The 20859-nt window shown below is 36.1% G+C and overlaps 1 protein-coding gene across 2 annotated transcripts in view; it reads left to right on the forward strand.

Annotated features, from left to right (window-relative positions):
- The window catches only part of F2KP (fructose-2,6-bisphosphatase), a 47180-nt gene that overhangs the window by 24337 nt on the left and 1984 nt on the right, over positions 1 to 20859 (forward strand). Inside the window, exons 9-19 of one of the 2 annotated variants that reach the window (XM_088898045.1) lie at positions 3361 to 3414; positions 7685 to 7738; positions 7813 to 7890; positions 10174 to 10265; positions 10399 to 10456; positions 10576 to 10650; positions 11664 to 11711; positions 12132 to 12229; positions 13610 to 13685; positions 16192 to 16254; positions 16519 to 16610. In XM_088898045.1, coding sequence (XP_088754171.1) covers positions 3361 to 3414; positions 7685 to 7738; positions 7813 to 7890; positions 10174 to 10265; positions 10399 to 10456; positions 10576 to 10650; positions 11664 to 11711; positions 12132 to 12229; positions 13610 to 13685; positions 16192 to 16254; positions 16519 to 16610 — 788 coding nt within the window. Of the gene's footprint in view, positions 1 to 3360; positions 3415 to 7684; positions 7739 to 7812; positions 7891 to 10173; positions 10266 to 10398; positions 10457 to 10575; positions 10651 to 11663; positions 11712 to 12131; positions 12230 to 13606; positions 13686 to 16191; positions 16255 to 16518; positions 16611 to 20859 lie in introns of both variants that reach the window. The other variant, XM_088898044.1, reaches the window with a different exon arrangement.

Below are 20859 nucleotides of genomic sequence, written 5' to 3' on the forward strand. Positions count from 1 at the left end.
AACAGAAAAAAAAGCTTTTTTGAATCTGATTGAAGATATTGATAGAGCTGAAGAGGTTAGGCCAATTTCGGAGGTGCTAAGGGAGAAGAGACTTCAATCCAAAGCTTTATTTGACAAGTTGGCAGTTAAAGAGGAGCTAAAATGGAGACAAAGGGCCAAAGTCACTTGGCTGAAAGTGGGGGATAAAAATTCCCAGTTTTTTCATAAAATGGCAATCGCCTGAAACAGAATTTCCTCCACTAGTAAACTGGTTTGGGAAGACAAAGTGGGGGAATCAGTTGCAGATATCAAGCTAATAACCACTTATTTTTATAAGAACTTGTATAAGGAGAACTGGACCCGCAGACCTCTTCCTTTTAAGCAGTTTAGTGAAGAAGATAAACCTTTCCTTGAAAGGCTTTTTACTGAGGAGGAAATTAAATCAGCAATCAGCTCTTCAGAGAATGAGAAATCACTAGGGCCGGATGGTTTTACAAATCTGTTCTATGTGAAATGTTGGAAGTTTGTGAAGTCTGATCTGCTTAATGTATTCCAAGCTTTTCACTCAAATGCCTCCTTGCAAAGAACTCTGAATAACACTTTTATTACCCTCATCCCAAAGGTAGCAGGAGCAGTGAACATTAAAGACTTCAGACCTATAAGTCTTTTGAACAGTTTTTATAAAATTTTAGCAAAAATATTGGCTGAAAGACTAAAGAAGGTGCTGAAAAATGTGATTTCTTGTAACCAGAGTGCTTTCGTCCTAGGGAGGCAAATGCTAGACTCAGTCCTAATTGCTAATGAATTGATTGACTCTAGGAAGAGAGAGGGGAAGTTGGATATTGAAAAGGCACATGATCGTGTAAATTAGAGATGTCTGGATTTTGTCCTGGATAAGATGAACTTTGGGCAGAAATGGAGGAACTGGGTGAAAGTTTGTATTTCTACTCCCAAATTTTCAGTGCTGGTTAATGGGCAGTTGGCTGGTTTCTTTGAGAGTTCCAGAGGGCTGAGACAAGGTGACTTCTTTCCCCCCTTCTGTTTATTTGTGTTACAGAAACCCTAACTCTTTTCAGCCTCAAAGCTGCTGAAGCTGGGTTGTGGGAAGATTTTGCTATCAGTCCGGCGGGGGGGGAGTAAACATTCTACAATTTGCAGATGACACACTTTGTTTTGCTGATGCTACTCTTGCCCAGTTGGAAATTCTTATTGGAATTCTCAGCTGGTTTGAAATAGTCACAGGGCTGAAAGTCAATTTGAGTAAAAGCCAAATTATTCCAGTCGGCCAGGTGAGAAATGTGGAGTGTGCCAGAGTTATGGCCTGTCAAGTGGGGTCTCTCCCTGTTACATATCTGGGTCTCCCCCTTGGTGCGCAATGTACCTCTTCCTCCATTTGGGATCCTGTAATTGAAAGAATGGAGAAGAAGCTGTCCTCTTGGAAGGCTAAGTACCCTTCTTTGGAGGTAGAGTTACACTGTTGAACAGTACACTTACTAATCTTCCCACTTATTTCTTGTCTTTATTCCCAATCCCTTCTAAAGTGGCCAAGAAGTTGGAGACTCTTCAAAAGAATTTTCTTTGGAAGGGTTGGGAGGATGAAAAGAAAATTCATTGTGTTGGTTGGGATCAGATTTGCCTCCCCATGGAGGAAGGTGGTTTAGGTTTGAGGAAAATCAAGGTCTTCAACTCGGCTCTCCTTGGTAAATAGCTGGAGATTTTCTCACGAAGGAGGTGCTTGGTGGTGGAACCTTATTGCATTCAAATTTGGAGTGATTAGGGGGAGTTGGAGTTTTCAAGATCCCTTCTCAAGTTGGGACTGTTCAATTTGGAAGGGTATCTTAAAAAGTTTCCCCTCCTTTGTGGACGGTCTAAATTTCAAAGTGGGTAAAGGTGATAGAATTTTCTTTTGGAAGGACCCTTGGTGTTTGGAGACTCCTCTGGCTGTTTCCTTCCCTCTCCTGTTTCAAGTTGCTGTAAATCAAGATGCTCTGATTGCTGATTATTATTCCCTCTCCTGAACTGCTTAACTTGTTTGACTGGGAATTGAAAGAGGTTGCAAGTCTTCTGGCAACTCTTCAAAATCAGATTATTGACATAATTCAGAGAATGAGTGGAGTTGGAAATGGAGCAAGAATGGGTGCTTTTCAGTTAACTCTTTGGCTTGCAAGTTAAGCAGTTCAGGTGTTGAGAACTTTCCAAATAAGCAGATTTGGACCTCTGTCAGTCCTAAAGTTAACTTTCCAGTTGGACTATGGCCATTAACAAATGCTTGTCCAAAGTGAATCTAGTGAGGAGAGGGGTTCCGATGTCTGGTATCTGTTGTGGGCTGTGTGAAACACATCCAAAATCCACTGATCATCTGTGTCTGCACTGTCCTGTAACAGCCGGGGTATGGGCTCATTTTCTCAAGGTGGTGGGACTCAATTGGGTCATGCCGAGAACTGTTAAAGAATTTTTTAGCTATTGGAAAATCAGAGGTTTGAAGGAAAGAGGAAAAGTGGTGTGGAAGACAATTCCTGCAGCTATTCTTTGGACCATTTGGTCTGAGAGGAACAACAGAGTGTTCTGTAACAAAAAGAAGAGTCCTGAAGAGATTGTGCAATGTGCAGTTGGCAAGCTTGCTTCCTGGATTGCTGTCAATCCATCTTTTAACCAAATGAGTGTATCTCATGTTCTGAGAACACAGTCAGTCTTGTGTCTGTAATGGTGATTGTTTCAGCCTTTCTTGGGCTGACTGCTGTTGTATTCTAGTTCTCTTTTTAATAAATTTACATTACCTTCTCAAAAAAAAAGTAGGAGAGTTAGTATGGATTAGGTCTGTGATATAGATATTTTGAGTTAAGAATTATAAATTGTCCATAGTTTTTTATTGGTTGTATCCATTGGTATACATATGATTTCTTTAGGTAGGAATGCTTGAATACTGGCTACATCTTGCTCCTTAACCTTGCCTTGACAATTAATTGGTCCATTATGATGTTTTATAGATAGACCTGATAATTGAAGGGGATTCCAATACCATATAATAGGTTGGCTGAGGGGTGAAATGGTGGATAGGGGAAGTCTCAAACACCAAATTAGAGAGGCCAGGTACCTGTCTCAGTGTTTTCAAGCAGTTTCTACATGGGTCCCTCAGTCTGCCAACTCTCTAGCTCATGTAGAGTAAATAGAGCATGTGGGGAAGTTATACTTTAGACCGAATGTAAAAGATCAATTTGTCTGCTAAGTAGATGTTGGTGAGTAGCAATGGGCTAGCTCCACAACACCCTGCTTATAGATATTATTATAAAGACAATATTATAAAGACATGTACACAGATGTGTAACTTACTGATAAAAAATATGATGTTAGCTCTAATAGAGTGTACTTTTTGTGATTCAGTCTGCTGATTTTTTTCGAGCTGACAATCCAGAAGGTATGGAGGCACGCAATGAGGTGAGTGCCCATTGAATGATCCTAAAGGTCATTATTTTCTATGTCCTGTCTATGTTTGCTTTTCCTTCAACTGAATTTTTTTGTTTCTATTTTAGGTAACATGTTACTCCCCTAGGCTTTTGGTCAAATACTAAGACCTCTTCTCAAGTTTACCTATTAACTTATACTTCCTTTGACTATGAGTGAACTACAGCAAGTTTGTTAATGGAAAAGATGGAACCAAGACAAATAATAAGTTTACCTATTAAATATAGTTTTACCATTTAAAATTTTATTTTGTTGTTTTGTTTTTTCTTAAACTGTTTTCAACTTTTCATTCCCACCTTTCATTTTGGCAGAAAAATTGTCCCTTTAAGAAGTATGACTGAGGGTATTTTTGACCAATATACAAGGATGTATCAAAAAGGGTAGAAGGACTTTTGAAAAGTTTTAAATGTCATGTAATGTAAACACTTTGCATCACTAAAACTGATGGCATCCTAGTGGAGGGGTGGAATAAATAACTTTAAGTCTCTAAGTTGCTATAAGGTGTAGGTTAATGGCTAAACTTAATGGGCGATCTAGTATTTGACCAAAATCCTAGGCAAGGTACAACTGTACAAGTAATTTACCCTTCTATTTTTGTCATTTTTTAGTACGTTTTCCGTTCCCTATTTCATATGACACACCTCTGCAGAGACTAGGCAATTGTTGATGCAGATATTCATATTGCCTCTTGAAGATCAGTTGATGAATAATGCTTTTCCTATGGTTGTAATCTGTTTATCATGTGGTCAACACCTAGTTCTGGGTGGTTGACAGTTGTATATCTTTAAGTTCAGTAATGAAAGTAACTGTTTCCAATAAAAAATTATTTTTCTACAGGCTTGTAAAGTTCCAAACTGGTAGATACTATTTACAGTTGATGAATAATTTATTGGCAAATGCAGAACATACCAGGGGGACATAGTTTTCAAGGCGCCAAGGCGAGGCTAGGCGACAGGGGGGGGTGTGCCTTGTTGCCTAGTCACCTAGGCGGGGCACCTAGGCAATGGATTTTTATTTTTATTTTTATTTTTTATGTAGAAAACATAGATCCTAGGGTAGTTCTCTAGGTTCCATAACCATATTTCCTTAACAATTATTCATAAGAAAAGTATAGAGTTCATGTTAAAGTATAGAAAATCAACATATTCATGAGAAGAAAAAGAAAGAAAAGAAAATTCAAAAAATATAGGGGCTGAACCCTTATTTTTGTTATAGGAAAAGAAGAAAAGAAAAAGTAGTAGTCGTAGAAAATGTGTTGATTTGACAAAATTTTAAGTTCTTCCTTATTGGTTCAGGTTTTAAAGTCTTTGAGGGTTCAATACAGCATTTAGCAATGTTTGTATTGATTGAACCCTAACAAATAAGAAAGTAATAAAAAGAAATTAGAATATAAAAACATAAAATGAATATTTTAGTTCAATAGTGCCTATTTTATAATTATAATGTCAAAAATAAAAAAGTATTTTATAATACATAGTACAAAACTGCTTGGTGATTAGGTGAGGTGAGGCTCAAAGGTTGCCTTGTCGCCTAGGCATCGCCTTGACAGCTATGCAGGGGGATGAAACCTCCATATTTTTATCTGATCAATCACATCTACACATTCTCCTATGCCAGAAATTGATCCAATTGAATGCTTTAGTTGTATGATCAATTGCTTTCTGCTATGTGGTTGTAAATATGGCAAATGGTCCACATAAATATCTAGAGAACAAATCACTACAATCATCTAATTTGGCCAACTTTTGGTATGAGTTTCTCTGCAGTTGTTTGATTTGGATGACAGATACCAAATATGAAATACCAGGGAGCTTATAAGAGGGTGGAGAGTTAGAAGGGATAATGTACCACTTACACATCTACAATTTGCAGATGATACGATTCTGTTTTGTGAAGGTGGGGATGTCAATTGGATTAAAAATTTGAAACTCTCTATACAACTCTTTGAATAGATGTCAAATCTTAGGGTGAATTTTGAAAAAAGTTGTATAGTTGGAGTCAATATGGGGAAAGGGGAGATGGGGGAGTTTGTAGATATTTTGGGATGTGTAGTGTCTAATTGGCCGTTAAACTACCTGGGCTTACCTTTGGGAGATAATCCTCAGAGAGATGATTTTTGGGTCCCTGTTGTGGAGAGATTTGAAAAGAGGCTGGCCAACTGGAAAAGAAATTATTTGTTCCTTGGAGGGAGAATCACCCTAATTAGGTCTATGTTGGCTAACCTTCCTGTATATTTTCTATCAGTTTTTAGGATACCGGTGAAGGTGGCCAATAGGTTGGAAAAGCTAATGAAGGATTTTCTGTGGGAGCCGGGGGAGGAGAAGAGGGACCATAGGGTCAAATGGGAGGTGGTTTGTAGAGTTAAAGAGGAGGGAGGGTTGGGTATTGGTAATATTAGGACTAGGAACTTGGCACTACTAGGAAAATGGTTATGGAGATTCTCACTGGAGAAAGATAGGTTGTGGGTTAAGGTGGTGGAAAGTATACATGGACTAGCAGATAATGGTTGGGATTTAGGAATTCTAGCAAGAGCCACAAGAGCTTCCCCTTGGAGAGCCATTCAAGCCATCTTGCCTTTATTCTCTCCATGGATCAGGTATGACTTGCATTTTGGTACCCTTATCAAATTCTGGGAACAAGTCTGGGTTGGGGACTTCCCTCTGAAAGATCAATTTCCAAACCTTTTTGCTTTGTCCTCCCTCAAGAATGAACCGATTTCTTCCTTTATTGCTCCTTCTAATTCACCCTTTGGGTTTGGTTGGAACATAAGATTGAGAAGAGGTGTTAGGGACACAGAGATTGCCTGTACCATAGCCTTACTTTCTATCCTTGAAGGGGTCTTTATTGATCCATCTAAAGCATATAGAAGAATCTGGACACTCACTCCCTCAGGCTCTTATACTTGTGCCTCCTTTTTCAAAGCACTATTACCCTCTCATCCCGCTGGCTTTTCTTTTCTTGTTAAAGAAGTGTGGTGTCGACCTATACCTCCTAAGGTTGGGAGTTTTTGTTGGTAAGCCTTCCTGTGAAGAGTTAATACAGGGGATCTACTCCAAAGGAAAAGACCCAACAACTGTTTGTCTCCTCATTGGTGTGTTCTCTATAAGTCTGATGGTGAGTCCGGATATCACTTGCTAATTTCTTGTCAGTTTGTTAAAGCTATTTGGGTATGGTTTACTTCTTTGTTTGGATGCAGGTGGACCCCCCCTTTGAATGTTCAAAGCTTGTTTTCTTCCATGCCTAATTGGCCAACTAAAAGGGCTAAAATCATGTGGAGGTGTGGTAGAGCTGCAGTATGTTGGACAGTGTGGGAGGAGAGGAACTCAAGGATCTTCTCAAGTAAAGAGAGAGGTATGGAAGAAATTATAGAGAGCATTCACATTAGAATGACACAATGGTTGAGAACACTGGAGCTGTTCAAAGTGTTTTCAGTTGGTGAGTTGTTAAGGAATTGGAAGGAGATTGCAGGTTCAGGCCTATGTAGAAAGTTATCAAAAACTTGCTGGAGTCCTCCACCTATTGGATTCACCAAACTGAATTTTGATGGTAGCAGCATAGGCAACCCAGGGCCTTCTGGAATTGGAGGTGTGATAAGGGATGGAACAGGGAACGTGTTAGCCATGTACTCTGGGCCGATTGGGGTGGGAGATTCATTGATGGCTGAGATTCTTGGAGCTATTGAAGGAATTCAAAGGGTCAAAGAAATGAAGATCAAAAAGGTGGTTATAGAAGGTGATTCTGCAATGGTAGTGAAATGGCTAACAGAGGACAGTGCTATGATGTGGAAATACAGCAATGAAAAGAGGAAACATAAATGGTTAACCAGGGACATGGAAATTCAATGTAATTGGATAAAGAGAAGTGCAAATGCATTGGCTGATGGTCTAGCTAGGTAAGGGGTAAATAGAGACACATTATTCTGGGCTGTTTTGTAATCACTACAAGATCAGAAAGTTCTTGGGTAACTGGAGTTAAGACCTTTTAGCTCCATCCCATTGTAATCTTGTTTTTATCATTAATAAAATTTCACTGTTACTGATAAAAAAAAACCAAATATGAAATATCTGCATGTGTCATATGTCCATGTAACAGGAAAAAACTTGTTAAATGTTGAATTTGGTTTTCTTTAGAAAGTTGTGTCTTTTGTTTTCTTTAGGCACTGAGATGATTACATTAGGTTTCATCTTACACCTGATTAACTTTTTCTTCTTTCACATAGTCTTAATGTATCACATGCCACTAGGTAGCAGCCCTGGCAATGGATGATATGATATCATGGATGCAAGAAGGCGGCCAGGTAAGGTGCTTATATTGATTTTATAAGATTCTTCATGACCTTATTTGCTTATAGTTGTTCTGATTGAATTGTAGGTTGGAATATTTGATGCCACAAACAGTAGCAGGGCACGGAGGAATATGCTAATGAAAATGGCTGAAGGGAAATGCAAGGTAGAATAACCTATCAAGGATTTTTCTAAGAATATTTAAGATACTTGTTAGGTGGATTTTATAGTTCATGGGGCATGCACAGGTGGAGGGATACCTGCTACCATATATTGTTTCCACTTGAGAAGATTTTCTACGCAGAAGTCAACCTGATGAATAACCACTACTGCTATCCAAAAAGGCCATGGCCCAATGCTGGTCCCAGCAATCTGGTCTTGGAAAGAGTGGATGCGGACCTAACCTCTGGCATTTTTAGCACAAAGTGGCCACCCTCAAACTTGAACCCTTGTTTTCATGCTTTCAGCCTGAGGTTTTATCATCCCATGAAGCAATAGTCATTGTTTTCTCTCTTGGTAAATTCCTGTCAACAGTGGTGCCTGGGAAAATATATGGAGTGGTTGACTGCATTCACTTGGCCTTTTTTTTTGAGGATCTCCTGGGTAGGACTTGTTGAGTGATGGTTGTTTTCATTCACGGCTTGTCTATTGTTGGTGGACTGCTTCTGCTTTTATAGTATATGTTTGGTTCCGTTTACGTTAACTGAGTAAAGGGTGCCACATGGGTGCCCCATCAGCAAATGCCTCATTAATTGCTTCTGTATGTATCGATGTTTGCAAAAGCAAACATCGGTTTCTGTGTGCCTCTCCCGTTTCAGGAAGCTTCATTTTGGAGCTTCCTGAAACGGGTAGGCGTTTATTGGTACTTTGCTGATGTGGTGCCTAATGGTGCCTATGTGTCATAAATACCCTCATTAATTGCTTTTCTCGGTTTTGCAGCTACACAAGTACAAAACGTTTACTCAATAAACGTAAACGGAACCAAACACCCCGATAATCTGGCTGGTTATGCCAACCTTAGATGTCTCTTTCAAAGTTTTGCCATGCATTTTCTGATATTTAGGTTTTACTTGGTTAGCAGGTCCTGTTTTTTCTTTTAAACCTAAACATGTAAGAATGCATATTTTTTATTTTTTTTTGAAAAAAGGGTAATCTTCATTCAAGAATCAAAAAAGGTGGTGGTGGTGGGGGGGTGTACAAACACCAAAAAGAACCCCAAACCAATTACAATGGTAAAAAATTAGCACTATACAAAGAATCTCTGTCCATCCCCAATTTTGAAAAGGAATTAATCAAAGAGTTCAGCTCCCTCGGGATCCATCTAAAAATAATCAGCTAAGGTCTTTTGAAATCTCCCAAGTCTCATTTTGCAGATGGGTGATTCTCCAAGGTCCCCTCTTACAATTACAGGCCGAACCAATCACATTCCTTCAGTTGTCTTTCACAAGCAGAGGATTGGTTCTTGAAATACTTATAACAAATGAACTAGCATCATAAAAGTGGGTGGTATTCGTTAATTTTTTTGTTTTTTTTTTTTGGGGGGGGGGTGATTGGTCAAAGTCATAGATTTTCCCTTTTGTATTTCTTCTAATTAACAATTAGAAAATCATTGTTAAGCTGCACAAAAAAGGGAAGACAAGTAGGAAGTAAGAAATAGAGGCCACTGAGCTGAAGTTAATTCTTAGACAATATTAGTAAGCTTGGTTTGCTTTTTTGCTTTTAATATCTTTCCTGAGATTAAAGTTTTCTTCATAGATTTTCATGGATGAGCAAATAAATTGACCTAATACATGTTTGTATTAACTGGATTGGGTCCTATATCCCTAACCATTTAAGTTTCAACAGAACAAAGGGAATGTATCTTCTTTGCATCTTGCCTATTCAGTTGATGTGAGTCATTGAATATAGTCTTTGCTCATCTGGTATCCTGGGAATGCCTTGTTAAATATCTCTGGTCAAGCTAGTTTTGGGCAAAAAGGTTTTGGATGTATAACTGTAATTTGATGATGGATATGACACTGAACAGAATGGAATAGCGAAACATGATTCATATGCCCAACCCATACAGTTGGGACAAGGCTTAGATAATGATGACGATGATGCATAACCAATGTTTTCAAACCGCCGTTGACCTGGACGGTCGGACCATTCAGACTGGGAACCATCTAGGCAATTGGTTCCATTTTACCCCAAACCCGGTCCCCGACCAAAAACCATTGAATTGGTCAATGACCCATTGAGTCGGGTGCTTGAACCGTTGACCCGTTCAACATTTTTGGCCGTTTTTATTTTATTTTTTAATTTTTGTCAGAATGGGCCATCCATTCAAACCGGATGGTTGAACCGTTGACCCGGAAATCAGTGGCTAGAATGGTTCTGGTTCCGGGTCGGTATTTAAAACATTGTGCATAACTGTAATTCCTGACTACACTTGGCCTTTTCCTTGTAGATAATATTTTTGGAAACGATATGCAATGATGAGCGGATTATTGAAAGAAACATACGTCTTAAAGTTCAACAAAGTCCTGACTATGCAGAAGAGTAAGTATCACATGTAGCTTTGTTCTCTTTGGCCGAGGCATTGCTTAACATGAAATAGTGAATGCTGCAGTTTGTGTTTGTGGTTCATTCTTATCTTAACATTGTGAATAATGCAACTGGTGGTATTTTGCAGGCCAGATTTTGAAGCTGGAATGCGAGACTTCAAAACACGACTAGCCAATTATGAGAAGGTACTTGCTTCAAACTTTCTAGTTATTTTTTATAGTTGTTGCTTCTGAGATTTCACTTGAACTTATGTTTGGTGCATTTCTTGTATCTGTGCTCAAAGTAATTTCTGCTTTTTCACCAGGTTTATGAGCCAGTGGAAGAAGGCTCATACATCAAGATGATCGATATGGCTAGTGGACATGGTGGGCAGTTACAAGTATGTCCTTTCTTTGTCTTCTCCCTGTTATACAGTGTAGACATCTATCTTTCTAATTATATTTTGCCAGAATCCTTTTATATTCATGATCTGGCTTTTGTTTAGTATATCTTCTGTTGCCATTTTATTTCTTCAAGTTTACTGTTCTCTTGATATTTTGATCCTAAATTTGATAATAGCAGATGGCCCAGTTATATATATTTTCTGTTGCATATCTTATCTTTTGACATATAACTACGTAGTGTAATCTCATTGATCTAGTATTTGGAAGTTAAATGCTTGAAAATTGAGACTTAAACAAATTGTGCTCATAATGGGAGATCTAGTGGCTCTATTTCTGTTTTTTTTTTTTTATTTTTTATTTTTTTTTTCTTTGGTCATTTCTCCATAACAAAAAAAAAAAGAAAAGAAAAGAAGAAAAAAAGACTTTAGCATAGGCTTCAAGGTAAATGGATGGATTTCATTTCCCAATTGGAAATTCTGTGGAGATGGCCCCTTGTGCAATTATCTATGCTTTCTGAGTATTTAGTTGTCCATCATTTTTCTGTGAGATATAAACACCCAATTTTGGAAGAAAATGGATGTTCTCCTTAATACGTTTAGTTCCTTAATTATTTTTAGGATTTAGGTTGCTTTTGTCAAAATGATATAGATTTTCTATGGGCTTCTGTTTAGATATGTTAAGCTAAGTTGTTCAGTTATGGTGTAAATTCAAATGAATTACATTTTAGGCTCAGTTGGGAAGAGTACAAATACAAATATGTACAGTGCAAATATGAGGTTTAGGAATACAAAATAATAGAAAATAGAAGGTTTTGCACTGTACATATTTGTATTTGTACTCTTCCCAAACTGAGCCTTAGACCTTTCAGCATGCTTCTTTTTTTAGATTGAAATTTCTTTTGGTTTGTTTTGCTGATATCATTGATTTCCAAGTGTATGTTGTTTTTTTAGTTTTTGTAATTATTAGCTTTTGGTGTAATATAATTGATCAATCTTGTCTGTTGATTCAGGTGAACAATATCAGTGGTTACCTTCCGGGAAGGATTGTCTTTTTCTTGGTATGTCAAAACATAGAAATTCAAGGCTGCAGGCTTTATTCGGAATCTTATTTATTTCTTTTATTCTTTGATTAGAATGGTGCATATTTGTGAACTGAAAAAAAAATCTGCGGTGGGTAAGTTGTATGATAAAAAATGTCATATAAATCCATGTTATTTTTGGTCCTCCTTTTACAATCATGAATACCAAAAACCAAAAAAAAAAGAACTTATCTACCTTTTAAGTGGATATGGAGCAAAAGAAGGATGCTGAAGTATATTTATAATGAAGCTGTTAAATCACTTAGACTAAGATGCCCGGCTAGAGTGCAAGATCTCCTTCAACTGAAATGTTAGCTGCTTCTATGATTTGCCATTTTCATTGTTGAAAATTGTTACCATGTTTCTCAAGGATGTGTCTTATTCTCTATTTCGTTACAGGTGAATACACATCTCACACCCCGCCCAATATTGCTTACTCGCCATGGAGAAAGTCGAGATAATGTTAGGGGCAGAATTGGGGGAGACACAGTTTTGAGGTGCAGTTTATTATACAATATGATAAGGGAATTATTTCAGTGGTTTAGTCATTTTACCAAAAGCACAAACATGTCAAGATGATTGAAATCTTCTTCATGCATTTCATACAGAAAATGCCAGGGCCTTGATTTTCTCAATGACCTTGATAGTATTTATAGGACTTCCTACACTGCAAGCAAGTTGCCATTGTTGAGAATGCCTATATTGTCTTTTAGTAATTGGATCCGAAAATATGCAATATGAAGATGTAGACACAAATAGCAAATAGAAAGTCATCCAACGTGGCAATCAAGATAATAAATAGGGATACACATTATCAGCCTTAACCCCTAGGACCCCCAGCAAGGGGTTTGTGGTTATTGTTTAAGCATTAGATGTAATGTTATAAACAAATGGAGAAATATCGAAGTTGTTTACTCCCAGTTTGTGTTTTCCGTTCAATCTTTTCTGTGCTTCTTGAAATATACTAAAAACTTCTACCTCTCTGAAAATATATAAATGACGGAACACCTTGAAACATTGATCTCTTACTAAGAGCAGGTTTTGTTCAATTCAATGGATCAATGGGCCACTAATATGCAATTAGATAAACTAAAATAATGTGATAATATTCTTTTTATCATTAATGAAAATAAAAAAGATCCATACCCTCTGAAATATAGAGAAGGCCAGAAGGGGATGAAGATACAGCACTACTGACAACATGTGAATAAAAACAAGCAAAATGCAGAAAAAAAGGAAAAAGACACCTTTATACAATAGCCACTGGGCCCCGATCTCATACAAAATCTGATCTCACAAATATGGAGAAAAAGTTACTGTTAGTACTAAATTATAAGAACAACACAGTACAGACACAATATTAATATATAAAGGTCATTCAAAATTTAAAAAAGATGTTTTGTGTTTCTTAAATCTTTGTTGATAGTTGATAGTTACAAGTGATATTGCTAGTAACCATTAAGGAAAATTAATGTCTCATTGCCATCTTTATACATGTCTGTTTCTAAATTATGCATGAAGCATATAGTGCAATAAGTGTGAAATGACCCCAAAAATAGGATATATGCAAGGATATATTCTCTCTAGTTCCCTACATCTTTTCTACTCTTGGTTCTTTATCTGTGAGATCCAATTGTTATTCAACTCTATTCCATGATCATGCTATTTTAACCTCCTTGTCTGCCTTTTCTCTGCCATTTGCTCATTATGTCCAATTATGTCTTCCTTATCTCTTTTCTGCCTTTAATTGTGGTTTCTCTCACAAGTGACCATTTTTCTTTTGATCCCCTTCAACCACTTTTCATGGTATATTCTTAGTTCCCCCATAAAGTTCTTCCCAAGTATTGATTTTGTATATTTTTTTTTTTTTCAAGCAGTGAAGCTGGACAACTTTATTCAAAAAAACTTGCCAACTTTGTGGAAAAGAGGCTAAAATCTGAACGGGCTGCTTCTGTAAGTTTCCTCATGTTTATTATATACATGCATATATATGTTTGTTTCCGTGTTTACTTTTTTTATTTATTAATTGGTTTGCCTTTCAAGGTTAGTTTTCATTGAAGCATAATATGTTTTGACCAGCTAGATTTCTCAAATCTTCTATAGATGCTCTGAATTAAATTGCTCTAGATTATTTCTCCTGTCATTTTTTAACACTCTTTGTTAAAGATCACCACTTATTAACCACTTCAAGCTTAAGAACATCTGATGGAGCCATGGAGGCTCTACCATCATGCGAATATTGCATGCTTATTAACAACTCCATGGGGATATCAAAAAACTCAAATGTAGACCTCTCTAAGCTTTCAGTAATATCTTCATGAGCCTTTTTCTTTTGATAAACTATCTACTTTTACCTCTGAATAGTCTGATGAAGGGAGCACTGCCAATGTGTTCTGTGCCATTAGGTCTGAGCTAAATTTCCCTTGGATTAAAACTGTTTTTTGAAGATAAAATGAAAATTCATTAAATGAGAGAAGGAAAGATTACAATCTAGCAGGTAATAAGGCATTACCCATAACCAAAAAAACACAAAAGAACTGCTAGGAACAGAATTAAAGTAAACTATCCAAATTACAAAGTTGATATCCCAAAAATATATATCCCAGGTTCCCAACTTGTCCCCCAAATCCTCCCTAGAGACTTAATTAAATTCTGGAGTTAATAGGACCCAGTCTGCAACCGACTTACTGACAGCTACCACAATATTGTCCAGATTCCAATATTTGTCTTCAAAGATTTTCTATTTCTTTCCTTCCATATGTTCCAGCAGATTGTGAACAGGATATATCTCCAAAGCATTCTTACTTTCTTGCTACCTCTTAACTTTGGCCATGTAGAAAAAATTTCTGCAGCAGATTCTGGCTGAAAGTTTGTGAACCTGAACATAGAAGTAAATATCCTCCAGAAAAACCCAACTATCTTGCATGAGGAGAATAGATGACCAACAGTTTCCTCCTGTTCTTTGCAGAGGAAACACATGTTAGCCATGCTGAAGCCCCTAGATTTCAGATGGTCCACAGTCAATATCCTGTCCATGGCCACAAGCCAAGGTCTTGTTAAAACTCTCTCCCTAAACCAAATCTCTATAACCACTTCCCTACCAAGGCCTTGTTAAAAATCTTCACTCTCCTAAATCCCAACCCACCCTTCCTAGGGATTAAAACTAGTCAAAACCCACAAGTTTAAATAGCTCCCTTGTCAGTTGAGGAGCCTCCCAGTCTGCAGTCATGCCCAAGTATCTAGCAACAAAAAGATGCATTTTATGATTCGAACAAAGTGACATTTCTTGAAAGAGAATTCTTTCATAGATTATCATAGGGATGTCTACCATGGGGAGGAAAGTTTCACCACCAAAAGTCTTATCTTCATATGATGGCTTTCTTCCAAACAGCCCTTAACCATGATTAATAATTCAAAGCCAAACCATATTGCAAGAATCTTAGATTTGGATATGGAAGGGAGGTATACTTTATTAGGTCTTCAATGTGGGCTCTTTTTTGTGCATGTACACGTACTATCTTATACTTCAATAAACTTTCTTATACTTGTCAAAAGAAACAAGAATTTTAGCTTTGATTTTGCTTTTGATTTATTTACAAGTTTCAACTTGATTGTTCACAATGCCTTTCAACTGTGCAAATACTGACAGATAGAACATAAGCAAATATACATGGAGGCAGTCAACCCACATGAGAGAAGTCCCAATCACCCTCATCATTCACTGTGTTAAGTTTTTAATTTGTGTGAACTCAAATGAGCTTGAGCTGCAGGGTTCAATTATTGTGGTTTCCCTTAGCAAAAAGTTGGTCAACTAGTCAATAGCATCATCACATGAAGAGTACTTTGTTGATTCCTCTGCAATACAATGACCAAAAAATTATTAATGAATAATTTGGAAATAATTCCCTTGGAAACAAAAAATAGATAAAGGAAATTTTGTTTGTTTATTAAACTAGCAGTTGGACCATGTAAAGGATTTTAGCATTTGAAGGTCAAAATATCTGCCACAGGCAGGTCTTATCCTCAGGAATTATGCTTATTAATCAAACTTTCTTATCAATAACTACTAGTATTGGTTATATTTCTTCCATTCATGACTTAAAAATGCTTTTAAAATGAAGGATTTTAGCATTTGAAGGTCAAAATATCTGCCACAGGCAGGTCTTATCCTCAGGAATTATGCTTATTAATCAAACTTTCTTATCAATAACTACTAGTATTGGTTATATCTCTTCCATTCATGACCTAAAAATGCTTTTAAAATGAAGGTGGACGCATCATCTAATTGCTGCTTTCATTTCCTTTTTCTAGATCTCCAAATTTTACCTGATAGAGAAAGGTCAAAACGTTTCTTTGTCAATTTATGTGCTTTGAAATCTCCAATAGACGGGGGAGCCACGGTATTGTTAATTCATGGTGATCTGCTTATAACAGTTTTATGTTCTTTTTGGTGGTTCAGATATGGACAAGCACACTGCAGAGAACAATTTTGACTGCAAGACCGATTGTTGGATTCCCAAAGGTAAGTGCTTAACTGCATGCTCATCATTCGAGATCACATCTGTGCCCCACAGAGTGCACCCCACGGGCACCCCACAGCACATCCCAACCCTGTATTGGGAACATCTCCCAGTGACAAGTATGGGAGATGTTTCCAATGCATGCTGAGATGTGCATGTGGGGCACGCTCTGTGGGGCGCAGATGTGAAGTCTCATCACTCCTTTGTTAATTGTGCATTCTGAAATGGCTAGGGAGAAAAATTAATTCCATTGATATATTTTCTAGATACAATGGCGTGCACTTGATGAGATAAATGCTGGAGTATGTGATGGAATGACATACGAGGAGATAAAGAAAAATATGCCAGAGGAATATGAGTATGTTCTATGTGCTTACACAAAATTCACTGTAAAATTTTCATTTTTTATGTGGAAATTGTTTCACTTATGTGTCACTCTAAAAATTTAAAGACAGGAACATCCATATCAGGTATCCTGTCTGAGAATATTATGGATCCTTTAATGCAGTGGGGCAGTTGAAAAATAATATAAAAAAGTTGGTTAGCTTTCGGAGGTTAAAAGGTGAGAAATCTAGAGTTTGTTTATATGAGGAAAGTTGCTGAGCTGTAAGGTTTTATTTGATGATTCTTAAGGGGCTATAGAGGCTTAATGAAGCAATAGGAATGAGCAGGATATAGGCCCTAACATGGACTTTTTTGGGCTTTCCTCAAGGGGCTTGGTACAAAGGTAGCTTGTAGAACTAGGACTGAAAGATGTAACATCACATTAACCATTTGAAATAATGCAATTGAGAACAAAATAAAGAAATTAAAAGTTTGACATGCTTGAATATGTTTGGTATGCTCTTTTTCATTTTATTTTTGCATTTTCACTTTGTTTTATATGTTACTAGCGGGGACCTATGCGATGCATGGGATTTGTTAAGTTAAAGATAAACAATAGGAACATGTAAGAGTATACAATTGTTTTATATAATAATTAATAATCATCTATATTTTATATACTACTTTTAATAATTTTTTACAATACAAAAATAATAATAATTAATTTTAGATGGGGTTGTTTATCAAACTTTGGGATGGCAATTTTCCCCATTTCCCCGATCCCTGTGGGGATCTGCCCCGAATGGGGTGGGGATGATTTCCCCCCTACGGGGATGGAGATGGGGAAATTTTCATCCCCATTGGTGGGGATGGGGAGAGCACTCCCTGCCCCGTGTGGACCCTGACCCCATGGGATCCCCGCTAATATATATGTATATATACACATATGTTTATATATGTATATATGTACACATACATATGTTAATATTTTTAAAAATATGGTTGAATATGTTTGAATCTTTTCCAATAGGATTGTAATTTTTAATTATTTTTTAAATAAAATAAAAAACAAAAACATAATGGTTGACATTATAAAGAATTACGGGGAGTGGGAATTTCTGTGGAGACGGGGATCAGGATAACTTTGTCCCTATTAGCAGAGATGGGGATAGGGATGTGGATGGGGATTTTCGTGGTGACGGGGATGGGGAAAGTTCCTTGTCCCCGCTCGTTGCCATTCCGAATCAAACTAATGAAACTGGCCAACCCGATTTCTAGTATTTCCAATTGGCTTTGGTTCAACAATTTCCTAACACTGGGTTGGATCAATTTATCTTTGGCCATTTATAAATTGACTAAAATCGAATGGTCCGACCATAGATATATATTAATATTTTTTAATACGGGAAAGTGGAAAAATTCAAATATTTCTTAGGCTAAAATAGTTTATATAATAAATTTAATTTTTAAATAATGCCATTGTTATTTTTTTTTTTAAATTTAAACATAATTTGTAAGTTTTAATTTTTGAACCAACCAACCAAACCGATATAACTTGAGTGACCAACCCCCAACTTGACCAAGTCGATTTGGTTGGCCAAACAACCTATAGCTGAACTGAACCAACCCGTGAACAATAGTTTAATATCCAATAATTATTAAAAATTTATAGCAAAAATACATAATAAATTAAATTTAAAAAGCTAAATAACAGTAGTTTAAACTCCAATAATTATTGAAAATTTTGTATTAAATAACAAAAGAAAAATAGAGTTATACATAATTATTGAAAATATATTTATCACAAAAAGCAATAATTAATTAATGAAATACAATAAATATTGTTTTTAGTATAGATAACTATATAATAATTAAAGATTAAGTCTTTAAAATCATTATTCATAAAGAATATTTTTTTTTGAGAGTTATTTTTGTAGAATTATTAATTGGTATAAATGAGATTAGTTATTTACAATATTATTTATTTATTGAAATAATATCATTATTTAAATTTTAAAATATTAATTACTTGTTGAATTTAATAACCCATAAAATTATAGTACTATTAATACATAATTTTGTTATTTTAACTATTTAAAATCTAGTTATGTTAAATATTTTGTTATTTAAAATATTAATCTATTTATTATAATTGAAAGTTATTCAGTAACTATTTAAAACATATTATTAATTGATTTAAAATATTAATTTTAATATTTTGTTATTTAAGATATTTAGTTATTGAAATATTTAAATAATATTTCATTTTTAATGTTATATTTTTATTATTTGAATAACATTGAATTTCGTGATGGATTTTGTAAAAATCTATAATTAGTAATAATATGAATATTATTAAATCGATTATAATTATTTTGTCTTTTAAATAAATATTTTAAAATTATTATATAATTTTGTTAGAATATTTAAATAATTCTTATTTTTTTTAATTCAATCTTTCTTTAGATAGATGTAGATAAAAAGTGGGGGAGAAGATAAATAAGAATTAGAGATAATTTAGGAGAGAAACTCTCTACTAAATTAGAGATAACTTAGGAGAAAGTTGGGGATAGTGGGGGAGATTGTTAAGGAGAAATTTTAGGATATTAGATTATTTAGGTTATTGGAACTTGTGTGAGAGAGAGAGAGATTTGTTTTGGGGAAAGTGGAGTTTCTAATTGGTAGTTTCGAAGATGACATGGATTAAAAAATTAAAAAATTCAAAAAAAGGAGAAAATTTCTAGACTTCCTTCTTTTAATATATATACATATAATTAAAGTTTGATTTTTTTTTTTAAATAGCCTTTGCACTTTTTTTGTGCCTTGTGGTTTTAAAACACTGCACATGGGTTTAGATGGAACTGCTGAGCAGCAGCCCTATCATCTCAGACAAGATCCTGATTAGCATTTTTATTTGGAAGGTAGGAGAACTTTCCTAAACAGTTGACCTGCTTTATATAGAATAGCTAACCAAAGAAAATATACTTGATTGAAAGTGGACGTACCAACCAAAAAAAAAAAAAGGAGCTAGAGGCACCCCCTCTGGCAGGCCTCTCCCTGGTTGTACCCCTTTTCCTTGTCTGCATTCTATGTTTTCTTTGCATCTACATTCGAAATTTGTCCATCATCATTTGACACTTTTATTCAGGCTCCAAATGTTTAATGGTTTTGAATATTGAAATTAATGCTTTTAGGTTTGGTTCACTATCTCGCTGGACCCCACATTTGTCCTACAATTTTGAATATGATCCTTTTCTTTGAATGCATTAGGATTTCGGGAGAAACACATGGAAGAGCTTTTGAAAGTTTTTCTTTATGAATAATGCTTTGCTAAATATGGCATTCTGCATGCCTACAATATTTTCAATCTTTGTTTTAGGTAATTATCATTACCTCAACTTTATTTTGTTCCAATAAAAAGACATGGCCTTCCATTTTAGGAGATATTTGGCATTGATGATGATTTTTTGAAAATCACTACCCCGTTGGAGCCACATCAGCAATAGAGGAATCGGCGTTGAATTTTCTGTTTGGTTGGCCGATTTTGGTGATTTTTAGGAAATCGGCCAAAAATCGATCATGAAATCAGCCCTTTTCAGAGATCACTTTTTTTTTCTGGTGATTTCCTGATTTTTAACTGGTTCCGATTTTTTGAGGATGACATGGCATTTTTTGATAAATAAATGAACTTTTTATTAATTTGGAAAAATTAGCACATACAAGCAGCCCTTGGAGAGGCGCGAGCTGCAGTCTCTCCACTAAAGAAGAAAACAAAAGCAATAAGTTACAGTTGTGCCCAATACAAAACATCCCTAGCTGCCCCTTGCTTGGCTAGACAGTCCGCCATAGCATTTGCTGATCTCCCCACCCATTGTATTCTTAGGTCCATGTTTCTTGTCAGCACCTTAAGCTTTTTAATTTCATTCCTGAAGCACCAACTTACCGACTCTGGGTCTTGCAACCAGCTTATTACAACCTTTGAGTCACCTTCAACTATTAGCTGGTTCACCCCTAATTGAGCTGCAAACTGTACACCTTGCAGGGCAGCAAATATTTCTGCTCTAGTAGAGTCTCCCACTCCTAAAGGACCTGAGAAGATAAATATCACATTCCCGACTTCATTCCTCAACCCCCACCTAACCCAGCTCGTGCCGATTTCTCCCACTCCTAACAGGCATCCAACATGGCATTGAATGATAACTCTAATACAAAAATAATCAGTCCTTTAAAATCATTACCAAACAGCCTCAAAGCCGATTTCTCAAAAATCAGCTTACATGGCA

Source organism: Nelumbo nucifera, chromosome 2 (genome assembly GCF_055504915.1).
Source record: "Nelumbo nucifera cultivar China Antique chromosome 2, China Antique-T2T, whole genome shotgun sequence".
NCBI classification, from domain to species: Eukaryota; Viridiplantae; Streptophyta; class Magnoliopsida; order Proteales; family Nelumbonaceae; genus Nelumbo; species Nelumbo nucifera.